Here is a 22,356-nt window from a genome sequence, read left to right as displayed (position 1 = left end):
CAAAAATGCCCTACCCCACGAAAAATACCCCTCCCCATAGAAATATCCTCCGGACAATTCAATCCTGGCGAAGATTTACCCCGGACAATTACCCTTAACATCTCCACGCGTAAAATTAAATGGGCAAAGAGAAACTAAGACATAAAGAAATTACGTATATGAATTCTTGCAAATTCACCCAGCGTAAAATTTCTTCTTAAAATTTCATCTCCTGGAAACTATTTAAAATTCTCCCAGCCACTATATTCGTTTCTGTTATTTTACTTTGTTCATGGCCGTATATTTGGCTCTAAAATACACTTATTTGTCTATCTATCTAATATGAAGAATAATTGTACCAAACACATTTTGCATGCAGACCCATTATGCTTACCCCCCCCCCTAATGGGCAAATCTATAGCGCAAATTTATTTCTAAAGTAACGAAGAAACTAACAAAAAAAAACGGTGTATTCTCGAATTTTACACAGCGTAAACTTGGGTGAGTGGCGCATAATATACAAGTACTAAAATTCCACCCCCATACGAAAATTAAAAAATTAAACTCAAATAAAATTCTCAAACTTGGAAAGCCTTATTTTCCACGGGGGGTATTTTGTCCTTTTTTTTTGGGGGGGGGGGAGTATTTTCCGCGGGGAGTGTTTTCTGGGGGGGGGGGGTATTTTCCGGGGGGTATTCACCCGGGGGGGGGGGGTAAACGCCGGCCACCAAAACATCATTTTGTGAGCTTCAACGTCGGCTAACTGTCTCAAAGGCAAAGGCCCATAAGCGAATTCTCCCAGGGGACTACTTATCATTTAATTCTATTGAGAATTTGTGATTTAATTATGAAATTTGATTGAAAAGAAAAAGGAATTCTGTCGGCAAAATTTTCGATCGAAGCGAGTTGCACCGCAGAAAATTCGAGGAGCTGTAATTGATCAAATGACATTACTTTTGAGGTGATTTTGGGCAGTCTTTTAGCAGGTATACCAAATCTGAGTTCAGATTTTTATTTTCCCGTACCCTAATTTCGATTTTCACCATTAGAGCCTGGGGGGGGGCAACTCAAAATTAAAAGGTTATTTGATCGATTCCTATGAAATTAATGGCGGCAAATTCTTGCCTAAAATCTTACTTGAAACGGCTTTGAAAGTTGACCTACATGGACTAGTTATTTTAATCCTTGCCAGTTGATTCACCATTTCTTATCGAGCTAGAAATGCCGCCTTAGAAGTCTCGAATAGTTTGATTTAAAACAGTATTAAAGTAACTCTCATTCGAAAAAGACAAAGGTACCAGCAAAAAACCATTCATACTCTTTGTTACAAGTCTTGTAATTGCGGGTTCCGGTGCATATTATTTTTGTTTGCAATTCACTTGGATGCTCCTTGTCGCATGTCTTCTAATTGAGAATTTCGTTGTAAATCATTTTCGGTTGCGATTCGCGCTGTCGCTTGTATTCTATCCGCAGATTCCGTTGTGTGTCGTTTTCAATTGTAATTCGTTGTTACGTTTGTCGTTGCATTTCCTCTAACCAGAGATTTCGTATATTTCATTTCTTGTTCATGATTATTACTTCATGAATTTTCTCTTCCCTCTCGCTTAAGTTGTTCAGATTGATTCGTCCTGATATAGTTGAATAGTTTTGGATGGCATTATAAATATCTTAACATATTTAATACGATCATTCTTGCAAAAAAAAAAAAAAATTCCCATAGTCGTGCCCAATCTAGGTCATATTTTCAAGCAAAAAAAGCTCAGTGTGTTACTTTCTAAGATGACGACAAAACATATTTATATAAATATTACCCATTCTTCAGGCTAAAAATCGTATATTAACGGATTTTCATTATTCCCAGCCCAGTCCCTAGCAGGTTAGCATGGATGAAACCATTGTAAGAATATTGACCTTTAGAAGAATGAACATATTTATATTTTAGTATAGGTTTTATTCCTCAAAATGCAACCTTTTAAGTAAAAAGAGTAACGTTAACCTTGCTACGCCGGTTTTCAGAGTATAAGCATCTAAGTTTGAAATTGTGTATGGATGAAAGATTTTTTGCAATAATGATAAGGAGAAGTTTAGATGAGTTTCAATTGTCTGAAGTTGAAGCTGAAGTTGCGCCAAGATCTATATAGAATCCCAGAGTGTGGCCTCGCCAGCAAAGAAAGAATAGAAAGCTAAAGCACCAAAACCAGCTAAGGCTGCAAAACTGAATAGATGGATAAATCTAGTGTTTTAGTACGGTAACTTCGGAGTTTATCAGCAAGCACAGACAGAATTCCCTTCCTGCGAGTAAAATTATTAAGGACACTCAATTATTCAATTATTAAAAATTGAAATAATCAATGATCCTCAATTATTGATGCTTTCTCTTGCAAGTCTTGCAAATGTGGGTTTCACTGTGCATCATTTTTGTTTGCAATTCATTGGGCTGTTCCTTGTAGCATGTCATCAAACTGAGAACTTAGTAGTAAATCCTTTTCGGTTGCGATTCGTTGCGACTCTCACTGTCACATTTATTCAATTCCCATCGTTTTCATTTGTAATTCGATGTTACGCTTGTTATTGCATGTCCTCTAACTGCAGATTTCGCGTATTTTATTTTTGTCATCATTATTACTTCATACATTTTCTCTTGCTTTTCACTTAAGATGTTCAGATTTATTCGTCATCTTGATTAATTTTGGATTACGTCATAAATATCTCAGCATATTTAATACGATCACCCTTGAAAAAAAAAATTGCTTAGCCGTGTGTCTAATCTAAGTAATATTTTCCAGGTAAAAATTCTCGGAATGTCAATTTCCAAGATGACGAAAAAACATATTAACCAGGGGTATAATTTGCTATGAGGCAGGGGAACAACTGCCCCTCCCAGCCCTCAGTCTCCCCCAACCCGAGTTTGCCCCCCAACCCCAGCTGAAATTTAGCTTCTTCAAAAATCTTGTCAAAACTAAGATAAGCCTTCATAATTTAAACATCCACAGAAACGGGTCAGTTTTCTTTGTTATGTATTTACCTTTATAGTACTACAGAGTATCTTCATAGTACTTTTATAGTACTTTCATGGTGCCAAATGGCTCATTTTTCCGTTTTTAATGTCATTTTCACTTGATTTGGGAAAATTGGCTCCAACTTTGCTACTAGGTGGTTATGCTACTCTTTTCCTGATGAAGCTATTCTAATCTGTAAAAATTCAGCTCTTTGTGGTCTGAGCTTCGACTCAATTGTAATACGAACAAAAACTGCGCAAAACGTTGCAGATACTTCGGGAGTACAACCACCTCTCTTCTTCAGCACTATTAGACAAAGTTAAAAGGGATCATGTTTATATCTGATGAAGAAAATTAGGAACGAAACAGACCACACAAAAATAAATCACACAGAAATCAAACAGAAAAAAAAACAAAAGAAAGCCAAAATTGGAAGAATAGAAAACCCCCTAGAAACCCCTAGAGAAGCATCAAAAATAACTAACAGATATAATCAAAAATTCGGAAAGTTGAAAAGTTCAAACTTCTAATTTCAGGATCCACTATGCTAATATTCAATATATCTTATGCATTTATATATAATCTAGTGAAGGAAGGATACGGGAAAAATTGGTCAAATCTTGGGGAAATCGCAACTGAATTTTTTTACACCAAAATGTTCAGAAAAATCAGCTAATTAACACAATCTTATCTCCCCGAATCTCTCTTACAAAAGTATCCCAAATTTGCCCTTGAAGGGAGACAATGATGGAGGGGGGGGGGTGCGGCTTTTGTGCTTATAAACATTTTGGAATTTAAATAGTCGTTTGCTATCAAATCAAACATGTCGACTCCAAATCTGAGTTCAGATTTTCATTTTTCCCGTACCCTAATGCCGATTTCCATCTTAAGAGTGCGAGGTGGGGGAAACTAGAAATTAAAGGCTTTTTGATTATTTGGTTGTTTTCTTATGAAATCAATGGCGGCAAATTCTTGCAAATTCTTACCTAAAACAGCTTTGAAAGTTGATCCGCATGATATTGATGTTTGGATAGAGGGTAAGTTTGAAAGTTTTAGTATTGATTTAAATTTGGGTAGTAGTAAATTTTTGATTAGTATTGTGTATAAGCCACCGAGCGCAAGCTGGGAAGATTTTGACCGTGGATTTGATCAATTTACGCGTGCGGTGTCTCGGACAGGCTTAGATTTTATTTGTATTGGTGATTTTAACTTTGATCTGCTATCGCTGAATGGAGTGAATCTTGATTTTTTTAATTTGATGGTTGCTAAGGATCTTTTTCCCTAGCTAATATTCCAACACGGGTTACAAGTCATTCAGCTACTCTCATTGACAATATTTTTGTTGGTTCGAAGTATCTGGACCGTAGTTATGCTGATGTGGTTCTGTACCCTTGTTCTGACCATTTTCCAGTTCTCGGAACGGTACCTTGTGTTTGCATAAAAAGAAATGAAAGAAAAAAAGTGAAGACACGGTCGTTAAAAAAAGAGAACTTACAGAGGTTTGGTGATGAGTTAAGCAGCACTGATCTTAGCGAGATTTTGGAGATAAAAGATGACGCTTCTGGGGCATTTGATTGCATGATGGGGATCATACAGCCAATTTATGACAAGACTTGCCCAGTTAAATTTGTGAAACCCCATAAGGATCAACCCAGGAAGCCTTGGATAACTACAGAAATTCTTGAAGCGTCACATTTAAGAAATCAAGTGTATGGAGATTATTTAAATAGTAGGTGTGTCAAGAAAATGTAAGAGTTTAAAATAATACGCAATAAAGTGAACTCAATGAGAAGGAAAGCTAAAAAAGAATATTTTGCTAACCAACTGAGTTTAAATAAGGATAATGCGAGAGGAACTTGGAAGGTTATAAATGACCTATTGGGAAAGAAGAAAGAAGCTCCACCCAATTCGCTGCTGATTCAAGGAGAAGCAGTGAGTGATGAAACGATTATTACTAATAAATTTGCTGAGTTCTTCTCAAGTATTGGTCAAAATGTGCAGGCGGAAGGGTTAGTGAATTTTAATAATGAGTCCTTGGGGGACGAATTTTTGGATGAAAGAGGAATTTGAAATGAAATTGAATTTCAACCGTGTACTGGAGATGAAATTCTGAAGGTTGTGAAAACAATCAAATCTTATTCAGCAGGGACAGATGGAATTAATTTGAAGGCTTTTAAATCAGTGATGTGTTATTTAATATCATGTCTTGTCCACATAATCAATCTTTCCCTGGAAACTGGGGTATTCCCCGATGCGCTTAAAAGGGCAAAAGTTATCCCTCTCCATAAAGGTGGGTCTAAACTAGATATCGAAAATTAAAGACCTATATCAATCCTTCCCCTGTTTTCAAAAATATTTGAAAAAATTGTACATAAAAGGCTGTATGATTACCTTACGAAAACAGGGATGTTAAGTGAAACTCAGTTCGGCTTTAGGAAAGGTCACTCGACGTCGGACGCCGTGCATTCTCTCTGTGATATTGTAAATAGATGCTTTGAACTTGGTGAAATCCCTTTGACTGTTTTTTTTTTTTTATTTTAGAAAGGCGTTTGATACAGTGGATTTTAAAATTTTACTCAAACGTCTACAGTCCCTTGGAGTTCGTGGTAATTATGTGAAATGGTTTGATAGTTTTTTAAGTGGAAGATCTATTCCAGTTGTTTTAAATGATGTATTTTCTTCTCCCTATCAAGTGAAGTGTGGTGTACCTCAGGGATCTGTCTTGGGACCACTTTTGTACCTTGTGTATGTTGATTCAATGCGTTTTTACTTACCGGAGTGTTTTATCACGACTTTCGCGGATGATACTGCTTTAACTATGTCTAGTCGAATGATTGATGATCTATTGTTGAAAGTAAATAGGGTTTTAAAGTCATTTTATGTATTTACAAGTTTAAGCCTTTTGTCAGTAAATGTTAAAAAAACTTATTTTATGATTTTTTGGAGAGTTGGTAAGCCTCCGAGTGTTGATGAAGAGATATTTTTTAATGGTAAGCCTTTGTCACAGGTGCACGAGGTGTATTATTTGGGCTTCCAGCTAGATTGTAATTTGTCTTGGAAGCACCATAGTGATCTTGTTGCAGCTTAAGTTGCTAGAGGTCTGGGAATTTTGCGTCGTTTGAAGCATTTTTTACCATTGTCGGTTCTTTTATTATTGTATCATAGTATTGTTGCGCCTTATATGTCTTATGGTTGTGTCATTTGGTCTAGCAATTTTTATGCAAATTTTAAAAGAGTGCTAATTTTACAAAATAAAACAGTACGTCTTCTTGGGAATTATATAGAAAATGTGAATGATACCATGTCATGTTTAAAAAATTTAAGAGTGCTTAACATTGGTCAGATTCACGATTACCAAGCTGCTATTTTCGCCTATAGATGTTGGAATGATGTATGTCCTCCAGTTTTTACAATATTTTTTCGCGTAAATAGTTCACTCCACAAGTATGCGACTAGAGAGGCGGAAAATTTTACGGTTGAGTATCGAGACACCACACGTGCAGGTTTTGGAATTCGGTATTTGGCTCCGGCTATTTAGAATGATATCCCAGTTTGCGTTCGGGAAGCTGACCACATTGGGTCGTTTAAAGTAAAAATAAAAAAACATCTCTTGGGAGATGGGAGGTAATTTATTATTATTTTCATAATTAATGTTTTTTTTTCTTTTCTTCATAGTTTTTGTTTTTTTTTTTTTTTTTTAGAGAGCGCGTTTTAAAGTTTTTTTTTTTTTTTTCATGTGTTTTTTTTTTTTGGATAATTATAAATTTTTGATGTTTAGAATTAGATTAGTTAATCCGTATTTCATCAGGCTTTTTGAGCCTTCTCCGGGCGGTTGCTTGTATATAGTTTATTTTGTAATTAGTAGTAAATAAAGCAAGTCAAGTCAAGTCAATTTAGCTATTTTAATCCTTTGACGGCTGATTCACCATTTCTTATCAAGCTAGAACTGCCGCCTCTTCAAATCGTTCGATGTCAAACAGTATTAAACTAGCTTTCATTCGAAAAAGACAAAAGTACCAGCAAACAACCTAATATACCCAAAAATGACCATCAAATCCATTATCTACGTGAAAGAACGTGGTGAGTCAGCGGGAAAAGTCTAGTTCTTACTGGTCGTGATGTTATACGTATTTTCGACTAACTTATACACTCTGCAGTACTTCATAAAATTGGCAAGCGTGGTTAGAAACCAGATTTCGTTCGAACACTCAAGGATATGGATTTACTTCCATTGATCTGCCTAAAACTTCCACCAGACTAAAAAAATTTGCCGCTCATTCCATGGGAAAGGCTTGCAGTTGTCTTCAAGGTTACCCCCAAGGTGCAATATCACCACCTGATTTTTTCAACATCTATGTCCTGGAGGCTGACGCTAAATGCCCTTCTTCCTTAATATTGGAACATATCAATCAGTCAATAGTATGTTACGCGGAGAAGATCCTAAATTTCTGTTACACGCTGCAGCTGAAAAGTGGAATTTTTGGTATCTTTCAGCACTAATACCCCAAGATGGGAAAAGACTTTAGCTCGAAGAAGTCTGAAACTGTTTTTTTTTTTCAAACTACTTACCACTCCCACTCCTAGAGCTTGAAAGATCAACAGTTCAATTTGCCCATCCCTTAGTATATATGGGCAAGTCATACGAAGACGGAGAATCGACGGAGTCGATTCTTACCGTCGACTTTTCTTAACGTCGATTAACCGTCAACTTTTGGCTTTTTGCCTTTACTATTATTCTGTCAGTTTGGTCTGTTAGTATGCTGTTTACACTCCATAGTCAAGAGTTTTTAGATAATCCAGGCAAAAAAAGACAATGAACTATTAATCATTACTTATTGAACTACAGTTAAATCCTTTGGCATGGGTTTTGTTGTATTTTTTTTTTTTTTTCGTTGCCTACATAACCTGTTGTTTGTCTTCGTGCCACTCCCTTTCCTTGTCTTATCTTCCATTTTTATTTGTTCTCTTTTCTGTTGTGCGCAAATATACTTTATAACAGGATATTCAATAAAAAAAAAAGAGCAAGTAAGTTAGATTCTGAAAACCATATTTTTGAAAATACCAGGCAGCTTTCAGAGGAACCGAATCTCACATTATTCAGATTTCAGATTAAGTCAAATTTTATTAATATAAACAGAAATGAATGAACATATACTTTTCTAAGTTTAAATTTTACTTCACTATGCATAAAACGCACGCTGAGTCCCTTAAACATAACAATTACTCTCAATCACGCGTTACGACTCTCCTTTCACTCCTCAATGCAACCACATCTCTTACCAAAACAATTCAACATCTAATAAACATAGAATTTTTTTTAAGCTAAAATATTCGCTTAGGCTGTATTTTATTTACTATGTTCATAAAATCCCTCTTTAACCTCTTATATTTTTCTAGGTATTTTCAATCATTTTGATATTAAGCCCCAAAGAGATGCTCATGCTCCCCTGCCAACTCCAAAAAGTCCCTTTCCTATTTCATCAAATTGCTTCTTTTTTTCCAGATAAATTCAGTTTAGAATATTTTTTTTCCACTATAATCTGAACAGCTATATACTGTTCAAATATCCAGGAATTTGTCCAGGAATTTGTTCCAAATATCAGAATATTTGTTACAACTATTTTTTCCTTCCAATGTGCAACAAATTATTCTTTATTCCAAAAGAATACAAAGTCAAATGAAACCTTAGACTGTCAAATTAAAGTATTTAGTTTTTGGTAAAATATAGCCAAATTCCATCTTTTGGAGGGTTAAAGGCCTTGTTCTAAATAACAATTTTATTTCTATGAGTAAGGTTAGTCAATTTCTTTAATAACACTTGATACCATAATGTCTTAGCACTATATGCACTAGAAAACCAAAGAAAGCGAAATTCTATTATCTTCCACTTTTACGAATAAATAAGAAAATAAACTTCCAATTATCCATCGTTTTCAATTAAAAAAGTCGCGCATCGTTAATAGCGATAGAAAAAACTTAAGAAATTCACCCTAGGACCGTGACTATTATCAATATTAGGTTTATAATTAGAAAATAGAAATGGATGAAAAAAAATATGATAAAGTTTATCCTTACCATAAGCACTTGATCCAGTCACTGCAGATTGCTCAGTGAAAACGTTAGGTTTTTTAACTGCAACACCAACTTCAACTTTGAAACCAGACATGTGATCTGCGACAGAAGAGTGGGGTCCATTTACCAAAATGGAATCTTTAACATTGTGGTCAGCAGCATCTTCATTTGACAATGGGTCTTTGTCTTTTACGTCTAAAAGAATAACACAAAGGGCAATTGAATGAACTATATTCCTATGTTTTTTGCACCTTCATGAATTACTCCAGTCCTCTAAAAAATTCTAAAAAATCTAAAAAATTCTCCTCTCCTTCTTCCCCTTTAGAACATTTACTATTTAACAGCTTAAAATATTTTTATACGTTAGAACGAAAACATCACACATAAAACTATAGCACACATCAAGGTACTCTTATCAATGAAATGACAGGACTACGTAATTTGATTCTTAGGCGTATTTTTAGCATTTCAGTTAAGGGGCTGGGAGGGCAAGAGTAGGTCCACGTCCAGGAGGTATGTGATGTCTTTCTTGGAAACGAGGGTTTCCCCCTGTTTCGGAGGAAATCCTCCCAAAAATTCGTCAAAAATACAAGCTTACACGTGTTTTTAATCAGTTTGAAAGCTTATTTTGGGAGATATTCCATAATGGATACCAATGCAAAAAATTAAAGGTGACATGGGTCCTAATTTTCAATGGGATATTTGTCTTCAAGCAGTAACAAAGAAAAGTTGCTATTTAGCAACGAAGCTACTCAATTAGTTTCAAAACATTACACAATCCATAAAAGTAACCCAAAATAAAATTGAAGTCTTCCAGTGGTGTCAATCATGTACGAGCCTGTAACTAGAAAATGCTAGTCCTCTCTTAATTAAAAACCTCACACTTCCGATGAAGTTGATAATCTTGCAGTCAAGTGTTTCTTCAACATTTCACTTTGGAAACCTTACTTCGGTTCCTTAGAAGCAAAAGCTGAACCTCAGTGACTCTCTTTTCTACCCATCTTCGTTGCAACCTCTCATTTCAAGTATTCGAGATATTTTCGGGATGAGCTAAAACCCATTTGCATTACAATTTCAAACTGATATAGCATCAAACAAAGAACTAGCCATGGCAAAGCACTTAATATAACAACTAATACTCTTGTCAATGTCGACTCAGCAAGCAAAGGTATATTAGTAGAGATGGGGGTACCAGCGCGAACCCCACACCATATATGGGCATAGACTCCGAACCCCACACCAAATATGGGCATGGAATCCCCTGGGAAATTGATTGCGTAATCGATTGGGAATTTGGAACACCTGTGCTGTCAGTCATTAATCAAATTGTTTCCAGGCAAAGTTTAATAATGTCTGACAGGTACTGTCAACATTTCTCCAGAAATAGATCCCAGTCATTAATGTCTTTGCCTCGGAAACAACTCTTTTGGTCGAACTCAGAAGATATTAATAACCAAACGCCATGGAAACAGTTCTCCGAGAAACATCTTAGCGATGAATTGTTTTAGCGCGGGAATCGGGTTTCTTATTAATTTGAAATGCGTTAGCGCAGAGATGCCAAAAACAAAAGGAACACGCTGAAATTACGTTTAGGGATTATTTGGGCGAAACTGTTTTAGACAGGTTATGGAATTATTTCGGCGTAACAGTTAGAGACATTCTAAAAGATGATTATAGAAGAGAATTTGAGGGTGAAACCCTGTAGTCGCTATAATACACAAGTTCCATTGAACAGTGTCATGAGGTCCTCTACCCCAACCCCAATGGGTTCCGATCCCCCTACCCCAACCCCAAAGGGTTCCCAAACCTCTAACCCAACCCCCCTTGGGTACGATACCCACTCCCCCCCACCCGAACGCAGCGCTCCGGCCTCCACGGGCCACCCGACCCCAAAGACCCTCCCGGCCCCCCAATGCCCGCCCCACCCGTTCTCAATGGTCCCCCGGGCCCGCGAAGTGCCGCGGGCCAGGAAAGCGCCGCATTGGGGTGCGACGCGGGTCGGAGGAAGTGCCGCAGGAGGTGCGCCGCATGGAGGCGCCGCAGGGATAACAATCATAGCATAACTTTTCCTATCTTCTACAGAAAAATTTAGAAGTGAACTTTAAATATTTTAAGTCTTGGTGAACTTAAAACTGAAGTGGAAGCTTTTTATTTTCTCTGGTGAAATTAGAAGTGAATTGTGTTCTTTGGTAAAATTCAGAAGAGAACTTGAACTTTTCTATATTCTATGAAACATTGAACCTGCTAGTAGTATCTTTATCTCTAAAACTTCAATTTTTCTTTTATCTCTGACCTTTTTAATAGATATTCTGAACGTTTGACGTTCTAGCATACCCTAAAATGATGAACACTTAACAAAATAATTTATAAAATATTTTTAATGAAATAATGAGACGTGTGTGTGTGTAAGTTTTCGTGTGTGTGTGTGTAAGTTTTTGTGTGTGCGTGTAAGTTTTCGTGTGCATGTGTAAGTTTTTGTGTGTGTGTGTGTGTGTGTGAGTGTTTGTGTGTGTGTAAGTTTTGTCGTGTGTGTTTGTAAGTTTTCGTGTGTGTGAGTAATTTTTAGTGTGTTTGTGTGTGTTTAAGTTTTTGTGTGTGGGTGTTTGTTTTTGTGCGTGTGTGTTAGTTTTTGTGTGTGCTTTTGTTTTCGTGCGTTTGTGTGCTAGTTTTTGTGTGTGTGTGTATAAGTTTTTGCGTGTGTGTTTATGTTTTTTTGTGTGTAAGTGTTTGTTTTTTTAAGTTTTTGTGTGTGTGTGTGTAAGTTTTTGAGTGTGTGTGTAAGTTTTTGTGTGTGTGTGTGTTTGTTAGTTTTTGTGTGTCTAAGATTTCGTGTGTGTAAGTTTTGACGTGTGTGTGTAAGTTTTCGTGTGTGTGTGTTTAAGTTTTTGTGTGCTTGTTAGTTTTAGTGTGTTCGTGTAAGTGTTTGTGTGTGTGTGTGTGTGTAAGTTTTTGTGTGTGTGTGTAAGTTTTGGCGTGTGTGTGTTAGTTTTTGTGTGTTTGTGTGTAAGTTAGTGTTTGCGTGTGTAAGTTTTAGTTAGTGTTTGTAAGTTTGTGTGGGTGTGTATGTTTTTGTTTTCTTTTAAGTTTTTGTGGGCTTGTTAGTTTTTGAGTGTGGGTGTTAGTTTTTTTGTGTGTGTGTAAGTTTTTTTGTGTCTAAGCTTTTGCGTGTGGATATAAGTTTTTTGTGTGTTTGTGCAAGTTTGTGTAAGTTTGTGTGTGTGTGTGTGTGTGTGTTAGTTTGTGTGTGTTTTAGTTTTTGTGTGTGTGTGTGTGTGTGGTTTATTTTTTGTTTTGTGTTTTTTGGTGTGGTTGTTTTTGTGTTGCTCGTGTTTTTATTTTGTCGTGTGTGTGTGTGTAATTTTTGTGTGTGTGTGTGTGTGTGTGTATGTTTTTGTGCGTTGTTTTGATTGTTTTTTTTTGTGTTCTGTTTTATTTTTGTTTTGATGTTTTTGTGTTTTTTTTTGTGTGTTTGTTAGTTTTGGATTGTGTGTGTTTGTTTTAGTGTGTGTGTGTGTGTGTGTAAGTTTTGTGTGTGTGTGTGTGTTTAAGTTTTTGTGTGCATGTAATTTTTTGTGTGCATGTAAGTTTTCGTGTGCCTTTGTTTGTTTTTGTGTGCGTGTGTGTGTGTTTGTTTGTGCGTGTGTATGTCAGTTTTGGCGTGTGTGTGTAAGTTTTGGTGTGTGTTTGTGTTAGTTTTCGTGTGCATGTGTAAGTTTTTGTGTGTGTTAGTTTTGACGTGTGTGTGTTAGTTTTGATGTGTGTGTGTGTAATTTTTGTGTGTGTGTGTATGTAATTTTGTGTTCATGTGTGTGTGAGTTTTTTTTGTGTTCATGTGTTAGTTTTTGTGTGTCTGTGTGTGTGTGTGTGTGTGTGTGTAAGTTTTTGTGTGTGTGTAAGTTTTGGAGTGTGTGTGTGAGTTTTCATGTGTGTGTGTGTGTTAGTTTTGTGTGTGTGTGTGTGTGTGTTAGTTTTTGTGTGAATGTTAGTTTTTTTGTGCATGTAAGTTTTTGTGTGCATGTGTAAGTTTTTGTGTGTGTTTGTGTGTAAGTTTTTTTGTGTTTATGTTTTGTAGTGTGTGTGTAAGTTTTAGTGTGTTTGTGTGTTATTTTTGTGTGTGTGTGTGTGTGTTTGCAATTTTGTGTGCGTGTGTGTGTGAGTTTTTTGTGTTCATGTGTAAGTTTTTGTGTGTGTGTGTGTGTGTGTGTGTAAGTTTTTGTGTGTGTGTAAGTTTTGGCGTTTGTGTGTAAGTTTTCGTGTGTGTGTGTGTAAGTTTGTGTGTGTGTGTGTGTGTGTAAGTTTGTGTGAGTGTGTGTGTGAGTTTTTTTGTGTTCATGTGTAAGTTTTTGTGTGTGTGTGTGTGTGTGTGTGTGTCAGTTTTTGTGTGTGTGTAAGTTTTGGGGTGTGTGTGTAAGTTGTAGGGGGTGTGTGTGAGTATGGTTTGTGTGGGTGTGTGTGTGTAATTTTTTTTTTGCATTTAATGTTTTGTGTGCTTGTATGTTTTCGTGTGATTGTGTTAGTTTTTGTTTGTTTGTGTGTGTGTGTAAGTTTTTGTGTGTGTGTGTGTAATTTTTGGGGTGTGTGTGTAAGTTTTTGTGTGTGTGTGTAATTTTTAATGTGTTTGTGTTTGTAAGTTTTTGTGTGTGTGTAATTTTTTTTGAGTGTTTGTATGTTTGTGTGTGTGTGTAAGTTTTTGTGTTGATGTAAGTTTTTGTGTGGATTTAATTTTTTGAGTGTGTGTGTAAGTTTTTGTGTGTGTGTTTGTGTTTAAGTTTTTGTGTGTCTAATCTTGTGTGTTTGGATGTAAGTTTTTTTTGTGGGTTTGTTAGTTTGTGTGTGTGTGTGTGTTTGTAAGTTTTTGTGTGTGTATGTTTTTTGTGTGTGTGTGTGTGTGTGTATTAGTTTTTGTGTTAATGTAAGTGTTCGTGTTCATGCGCTTGTTTTTGTGTGTGTGTGTGTATATGTTTTTGTATTTGTAAGTAAGTTTTTTAGTGTGTTTTTTATTTATAGTTTGTTTGTTTGTTTTTTATTGTGTGTGTGTGTATGATTTTTGTCTTTTTTATATTTGTTTTTGTGTGTGTAAGTTTTTGTGTGTGTGTGAGTTTTGGCGTGTGTGTGTGAGTTTTCGTGTGTGTGTGTGTGTAAGTTTTGTGTGTGTGTGTTTGTGTAAGTTTTGTGTGTGTGTGTGTGTAAGTTTTTGTGTGCATGTAAGTTTTTGTCTGCATGTAAGTTTTCTTGTGCATGTGTTAGTTTTTGTGTGTGTGTGTAAGTTTTTGTGTGTGTGTGTGTTAGTTTTGGCGTGTGTGTGTGTAAGTTTTCGTGTGTGTGTGTAAGTTTTCGTGTGTGTGTGTAAGTTTTTGTGTGCATGTATGGGGACCGGGGAAGGGCCTTTGGGGCCCAGGGAGGGCGTTTGGAGATCCGGGGCCCTTGAGGATTGGGTGGTCTTTTGGGAGCCCAGTGGACCTTTGGGGACCGGGGGAGGACCTTTGGGGGCCCGGGGGACCCTTGGGGCCGGTTGGCCCTTTGGGAGCCCGGGGGACCTTTGAGGACCAGGGGAGGGCCTTTGGGGGTCTGAGGAGGGCGTTTGGGGGATAACATTTCGAAATTTTTACTTTTTAGTTTACTTTTTGCGGCGCATCCCTGCGGCTCATTCCTGCGGCACATCCCTGCGGCGCATCCCTGCGGCGCATCCATGCAGGGCATCCATGCGGCGCATCCCCTGCGGCGCTTCCTCCGACCCGCGGCGCATCCCCATGCGGCGCTTTCCTGACCCATGGCACTTCTCGGTCCCGGGGGACCTTTGAGGACTGGGGGGGAGGGCATTTGGGGTCCGGGTGGGTCTTTGGGGTCGGGGGGACCTTGGAGGACCGAGCGGTTCGTTCGGGTGGGGGGGGGGGGGGATCGGACCCAAGGGGGGTGGGGGTAGCGGGATTGGACCCCTTTGGGTTTGGGGTAGGGGGATCGGAACCCATTGGGGTTGGGGTAGAGGACCTCATGACACTGTTCAATGGAACTTGTGTATTATAGCGACTACAGGGTTTCACCCTCAAATTCTCTTCTATAATCATCTTTTAGAATGGCTCTAACTGTTTCGCCGAAATAATTCCATAACCTGTCTAAAAAAGTTTCGCCCAAATAATCCCTAAACGTAATTTCAGCGTGTTCCTTTTGTTTTTGGCATCTCTGCGCTAACGCATTTCAAATTAATAAGAAACCCGATTCCCGCGCTAAAACAATTCATCGCTAAGATGTTTCTTGGAGAACTGTTTCCATGGCGTTTGGTTATTAATATCTTTGGAGTTCGACCAAAAGAGTTGTTTCCGAGGCAAAGACATTAATGACTTGGATCTATTTCTGGAGAAATGTTGACAGTACCTGTCAGACATTATTAAACTTTGCCTGGAAACAATTTGATTAATGACTGACAGCACAGGTGTTCCAAATTCCCAATCGATTACGCAATCAATTTCCCAGGGGATTCCATGCCCATATTTGGTGTGGGGTTCGGAGTCTATGCCCATATATGGTGTGGGGTTCGCGCTGGTACCCCCATCTCTACTTATATTATTTACCGGTCAGGGCCTAATATTATACGTATCTCACTCCGCAATACTTCTTAAAATTGCCAAGCTTCGTTGTAGCCTGAATCCCATTCGAACACTCAGGGATTGGCCATTCATATGCCTGGAACCAGATAAAAGGAATAATCCACCCATTCCAAGGAAATGACTTATAACTGTCTTAAAGCTACCCGCCAAGGTGGACCATCGTCATCTGATTTTTTCAAAATTTATGTTTTAGAGGCTGACGATCAATGCTCTTCTTATTTATTATTCTATTAAACCATAAAATCATTCATGGGGCTAAATAATATAGAAGGGTAGCGGCAAGATAGCATATACTGCAATAGAAAATTGTTGAAATTCTAATAAAATAAGTGGCAGGAATCCATAATTTTGTTTTGTCATTCTTGGCTGAACCTTTAAGAGGCAATGCAGCTGAGACAAGTTTTATTTTATTTTTTTTCGTGACTTCAGTTTAACAATATTCCACTAAAGTCTTTCTGAATAAGGTAGTTTCTCATTGGTTTCTTTGATCAATTATTTTGCATAATATTTTTTACAATTTTGCCTAAGTTATATTTTATAGAATGTCTTCAGCAAATTCCTCGTTAAATTTCCGCTATATCCGGATCCCATGCCACCTCCGAACATTCCTTTCAGTCTTTCAGGAAATTTCTTCTTTTTTCAGATACATTTATTTAACAGTTTTTCTTTTTGCCATTATTACTTTTAAAACTATGTACTGTTCAAATATCCAGGAATTATTTTATTCTATATAAGAATATTTGTAACAACTATTCTTGTTACTTACGTCAGTGTCTAATAGATTCTTATAAATTTTCTATATTTTTTATACAGTATTTATCATTCCAAAACAACATGAAAACAAATGACTACGTTAGATTTTCAAGTTAAGTTATATAGTATTTGGTGAAGCATAACATACGATCCATCTTAAGGAAGGTTTGAAAGACAAGTTCTAGATGCCGATATCATTTTTGAGAAATTTCTCCAAAACCTACGAAACATTAACATCTTAGTGCTGAACTCTATGCACTAGAAAACTTAAACCGTATTATTTTCTACTTTTACGAATGAATTTTGAAAATAAACTTCTTATTATCAATCGTTTAAAATAAAAATAAATCGCCCATCATTATCAGTAATAGAAAAAATCGCATGAAATCCACTCTAGGACTCTTACTATTACCATTATTAGGTTTATAATTAGAAAATATAAACGGAAACAAAAAGAACATAATAATGTATATCCTTACCATAAACATTTGTTCGAGTCATTATCGATAGCTCAGGAAAAATTTCGGGTTGTAAGACAACAACGTCAAATGCAGTGTTGAAACCTGACATGCGATCTGTGACAAGAGAGTCGGATCCGCATGCCAAAATGGAATTTTCAACATTTTGAACTGTAGCATCTTCATTTGACAAAGGATCTTTTCCTTCGAAGTCTAAAAAAATGGCAGTAAGTGTATATAAACACACTATATTCTTAAGATGCATAGCTTAAAACTCACACGAATATTTTAAAAATACTCTTTTTATAAAAAAAATTATATCTTTTGAATTTTTAATAATATTTTATTCACTTCCATGAATCATTCCAGTCCTCAATATAAATTGAATTCTAGGGAGTTGTTTTCAAATGCCAGCTCTAACCCTCTCCCCCTCTAAAATATTTACTATTTAAGAAAATTTTTATACCTATGAATGAGACTTTCAGATATGGAATTATAGCCAAAATCAAGGCACAACCAGTCTATACATAACAGAATCCCAGCCCAAAACAGTCTAGAGATGAAAAGAAATCACTAACTTTAGAAATGTTATGGCTATTTGCTACAAAACCCCTTTGAAAAAAGGAGTCAAATCCTTAAATAAACATATTTCGGAGCTTCTGTGGTCTTAAGGAGATTCACAAAAATTACAGTCACTGTCATTATTTACCAAAATAGTACAATAATACCATTCATGATTAACTTCTAGATATTTCATTTAATACAAAGCAGATTTGAAGTAAATGTAGTGCAAGCTATTCAACAATCTCAATCCATTTGGAATTATAATGAAAATTACAAAAGTAAAAAAAAAAATACCTTGCAAATATTCATCCATGGCTTGAATTCACAAAAATTACAGTCACTGTCATTATTTACCGAAATAGTACAATAATACCATTCATGATTAACTTCTAGATATTTCATTTAATACAAAGCAGATTTGAAGTAAATGTAGTGCAAGCTATTCAACAATCTCGATCCATTTGGAATTATAATGACAATTACAAAAGTAAAAAAAAAATACCTTGCAAATATTCATCCATGGCTTGAATTCACAAAAATTACAGTCACTGTCATTATTTACCAAAATAGTACAATAATACCATTCATGATTAACTTCTAGATATTTCATTTAATACAAAGCAGATTTGAAGTAAATTTAGTGCAAGCTATTCAACAATCTCGATCCATTTGGAATTATAATGACAATTACAAAATTAAAAAAAAAAAATACCTTGAAAATATTCATCCATGGCTTGAATTCACAAAAATTACAGTCACTGTCATTATTTACCAAAATAGTACAATAATACCATTCATGATTAACTTCTAGATATTTCATTTAATACAAAGCAGATTTGAAGTAAATGTAGTGCAAGCTATTAAACAATATCAATCCATTTGGAATTATAATGAAAATTACAAAATTAAAAAAAAAAAAATACCTTGAAAATATTCATCCATGGCTTGAATTCACAAAAATTACAGTCACTGTCATTATTTACCGAAATAGTACAATAATACCATTCATGATTAACTTCTAGATATTTCATTTAATACAAAGCAGATTTGAAGTAAATGTAGTGCAAGCTATTCAACAATCTCGATCCATTTGGAATTATAATGACAATTACAAAAGTAAAAAAAAAAAAAATACCTTGCAAATATTCATCCATGGTAGAATCGGATAAAATTGCCAGTTTTGCCTTTTGATTGTTCATCTGAGATAAACAATCAGGAAATCCAAAGCCAGTAGAATCCTTAGAAAAATGGCCCTTCGCAATTACGTGTTCCTTTATGTTATCAAAATTTGTGCTCAAACAGATGGGACACTTCTTTTTCTTATCAACTTCATGTTCAATGTAATGGATGACAAAGTTTGAGTAGTCGTCAATTTCTACACCACATATTTCACAGTTAAATGACAGCCCTATTTCACAATTTGTAGACATATGCAGTTGTAATAAATAAAAAGAATTTTCAATTTTTTCACAAGAATTACACCTCCATTTCCCAAGGCAAGTTTCTTCAATAGTGCGTTTCGATAGCTTTTTTATTTGAACAGATGTTCTTAAATTGACTTTCTCCGGTTGCTTTGCTTGTTTGGAAGGGCTTGTCAACCAAACAGTTTCTGTTACACTTGAAGAATCTATAGGAAATCCACAACGTTTCCTTTGAGAAGAACCATTGCAGACAGGGCCTATAATTGAAAATTAAAATGTTTTATCAGCCACTAGTGAGTATGATAAATAGATGTGGAGTCAGTTTTCAGTTGAAATCATAAATATCAAATGGAAACGATGATGATTGTTAAAAAATCACCTAAATCAGAATGAAAACACCTTCTTTGGCAAATTTCAAAATGAATTGGATGATGAAATTATCACTCAAACAGAAGAAACTCTACCGAAGAAATTAAAAATCGAGGAGTTAAAAGATCTGTCGGGAACAGCTGGCACTATCAATCAAAGTCATCCTATAAAAAGTCATCCTATACCTTACACTGCCAGCGCATCCAGACTAAATGAAACTGAAGTGCAAGAAGACAATTGTGAAAGATAAATAATCATATGATATTTGAGATGACGTTAAATCAAAATATCAGGAGAAAGAGGGATCAGCGACGAAAAAAAAGATGAAACAGTCTTAATACACAGATTGTACTAATATATTTTATATCAATTTTTATTTGTCTAGGCATACGAGATTTATTACAGAAGAACCATAAAAATGAGAGACATGCACCAAAGTATTCCTCAAACATAATATTTGTCCAGATATGATAATTCATACATGAGAAACCATATAAATACGATATATAAATGGTATATAAATGCAATAAACAGTTTTTTTTATACTTTCTCATCAAATCATATGGAGTTGCATATTAGAGAAAACGTTTACAATTGCAAAGTATTAAGTAAAGTATCTCCTGTCAATTTCCTTTATCTAGGCAAATGACAGTTCATAGAGAAAAACTGTAAAAATATGAGGAGATATAAAGAGTTCACACAGGAGAGAAGGGTCATATGTACAAGATATTCAGTAAAATATTTTCTCAGTACTCCTGATTATCCACACATATAAAGGTTAACGCAGGAAAAAAATTATATCAATGCAAGATTTGCTATAAATATTTTAATCTCATTTATCCAGAAATATGATACTTCATGCTTGCAAAAAACTATAATTGCTAAGTATGTACTAAATCATTTTCTCACAATTTCACCTAGTCTTGACGTATGAAACGTCATACAAGATACAACATGCTCGATTTTCCAAAGAGTTAGAACAGACCAACAATTAATCCGGAATAGGAAAAATTCAGCTTGACCTTACAAGAGTAAACAGATATTTATTTTTCAATACTAATATTATATTTTTTTTTTCATAATTTTAATTTTACTAGCTTATCATACTTATTTAACGTGAGAGAAATAGTTTTAAGAAATGTACCAATACCCTTTATTTACATTTCCACATTTCTAAAACCTCCTTATCTTTCTTTCTTTAATGTTAATACAAATTCATAATTCTAGCAACACAGCCAGAAAGCCTCTCAAGGCAACAAAGGAAAATTCAAGGCTCTCGAGTCAATGAAGTAAACTCAACAATGGTGAAGTAAAAATATATATGTTAGTCTAATCAAAACGAAATTACTCAATCAAAAACTATAAAAACTCATCATTGCTAGGGCAAAAATTTAAAAGTCAAAATTACCTGAAAACATTGAAAAAACTCGAGATTACCTAACCAATATTAAAAAAAGTAAAAATTACTCAACCAAAAACTTGAAAAACTCAGTTAAATGTACAACAGAAAATGAGAAACTTGAAATTACTTTCGAAAATTTCAACATTTTTGAAACACGCTACAAAAATAATTAAAAATATGTGAAATCTACAGAAAAAATTGAAAATATATGCTGAGGCTAGACAAAAATTAGAACTCCAAAAAATTGAAAAACTCAAAACAAATTGAAACTGAAATAAATTAGAAGTGGCGAAAAAAAAAATTAGAAATAGATATATTTCGCTCGATAAAATTGAAAATGGTAAAACAATTCCAATCTAAAATCAATGCAACCTGAATCTAGGAACAAAAGTGATAACAGCAAAAATCATATGCAAAAATTGGAAGTCTGTGTTTTCGTTCGACAAAAATCGGAAAAAGGGGAAAACTTTACACCAAAACAGAAAAATTTTGAACATTTTGCAGCAGAAATTGTCAAACAGTAAAAACAAACCTAGGAGTTATGTAATTAGTAATCTGTGTTTTAGTTAGACAAAATTAGAGTAAAATCGTATTAAAAATCGAATAATATTCAAAACTACTACGAAAATTGAAAAAAAGGGGCAAAACCTCGACAAAAATAAAAATGTAAACACTTTGGGACCAAAATTTGTAAAATCCGAAATTACTTGAACAAAATTTAAAAAGAACAAAACTATTTTAACAAAAACTTGGGAAAGTCAAAATTATTTTGAAATTAGAGATAATTGAAGTGCAACTAACAAAACCGAGAATAAGTGAAATCTTTTAAAAACAAAATAGCGAAAAATTGAAAATCTGTGTTTTCAATCTAAAAAAATGGAAATATGAGAGACCTTTGGGAAAGCTTAAGTTAACTTAGACAAGGCTAGAGTGGCACCCACTCTTGCCTTTTCTAAATTGTTCCAATTTTCCTCAAGTTTTCGAGGTTAAGAGAACCCACCGTAATTATTGGGAAGCTAGGTTGGATTGTAAAAATTACCTGAAAAATACAAAATAAATCAGTCAACAAACGTTTAACAATTAATTACTTACTCATTGTTTTTTCATTGTCGTCTTTACCCCACTGTGGTGAAGATATAGCAGAGACAGATGGTGCAGATAGTCTGTCGCAATCCTCTTCTTTGACCAATCTAGAATCATTATCAGGTTACTTAGGTTACAATCGTATCCCGAGACATAGAGTCGACTCCCCTCAAAAATGCCATAGTTCTTTAATAAATCAGAAATTAAAAAAAATCTTTATGGGGATTCTTAAACTAATTTCGTCGAACTTAATACGAAATTCAACGAAGCTCTTCTTTTTCAATATGAACTTGAACAAGATTAGTCTAAATTTGTATTTATCCGTAGTTTATAAAGTGGATCAATAACTTATGTAATATTATACCGAGATCCTTGGAAATTTTTGATTTCCTTGAATGCATAACATTTATATTTCTCCCTTGTAAAGATAGCTTAAAAACGGAGCTTCAGATCCCCGATATCATTGCACATTTTTGGTTTCCTTAAGTGTGTAACGGTTATTTTTCTCACTAGTAAGATAGTTGGAAAATTAATATTCAGATGCTTATATGTTTTTCCGTACCTGGAAGTTCTTATGAAAACCCCCCTCGATGAAGATATAGTTAACCATTAAGCGAAAGAAAAAATAAAGATTTTTTTTAGTTTCTTTGG

The 22,356-nt window shown here is 35.1% G+C and overlaps 1 protein-coding gene across 1 annotated transcript in view; it reads right to left on the bottom strand.

Moving 5' to 3' along the window:
• Nucleotides 1–21,808, bottom strand: part of LOC148950892 (uncharacterized) — a 97,588-nt gene extending 75,780 nt beyond the window's left edge. Inside the window, exons 1-4 of the mRNA XM_089090498.1 lie at nt 21,715–21,808; nt 18,566–19,108; nt 16,888–17,079; nt 9,054–9,245 (exon numbers count right to left, since the gene is read on the bottom strand). Coding sequence (XP_088946624.1) covers nt 9,054–9,245; nt 16,888–17,079; nt 18,566–19,108; nt 21,715–21,718 — 931 coding nt within the window. The 5' untranslated portion in view covers nt 21,719–21,808. The remainder of the gene's footprint in view (nt 1–9,053; nt 9,246–16,887; nt 17,080–18,565; nt 19,109–21,714) is intronic.
• Between the last annotated feature and the right edge of the window lie 548 nt (nt 21,809–22,356).

The sequence above is a fragment of the Artemia sp. Qi Xiang Cuo genome, chromosome 6, assembly GCF_049724085.1.
Source record: "Artemia sp. Qi Xiang Cuo chromosome 6, ASM4972408v1, whole genome shotgun sequence".
Taxonomy (NCBI): domain Eukaryota; kingdom Metazoa; phylum Arthropoda; class Branchiopoda; order Anostraca; family Artemiidae; genus Artemia; species Artemia sp. Qi Xiang Cuo.
This window is presented reverse-complemented; position numbering and strand designations above follow the sequence as displayed.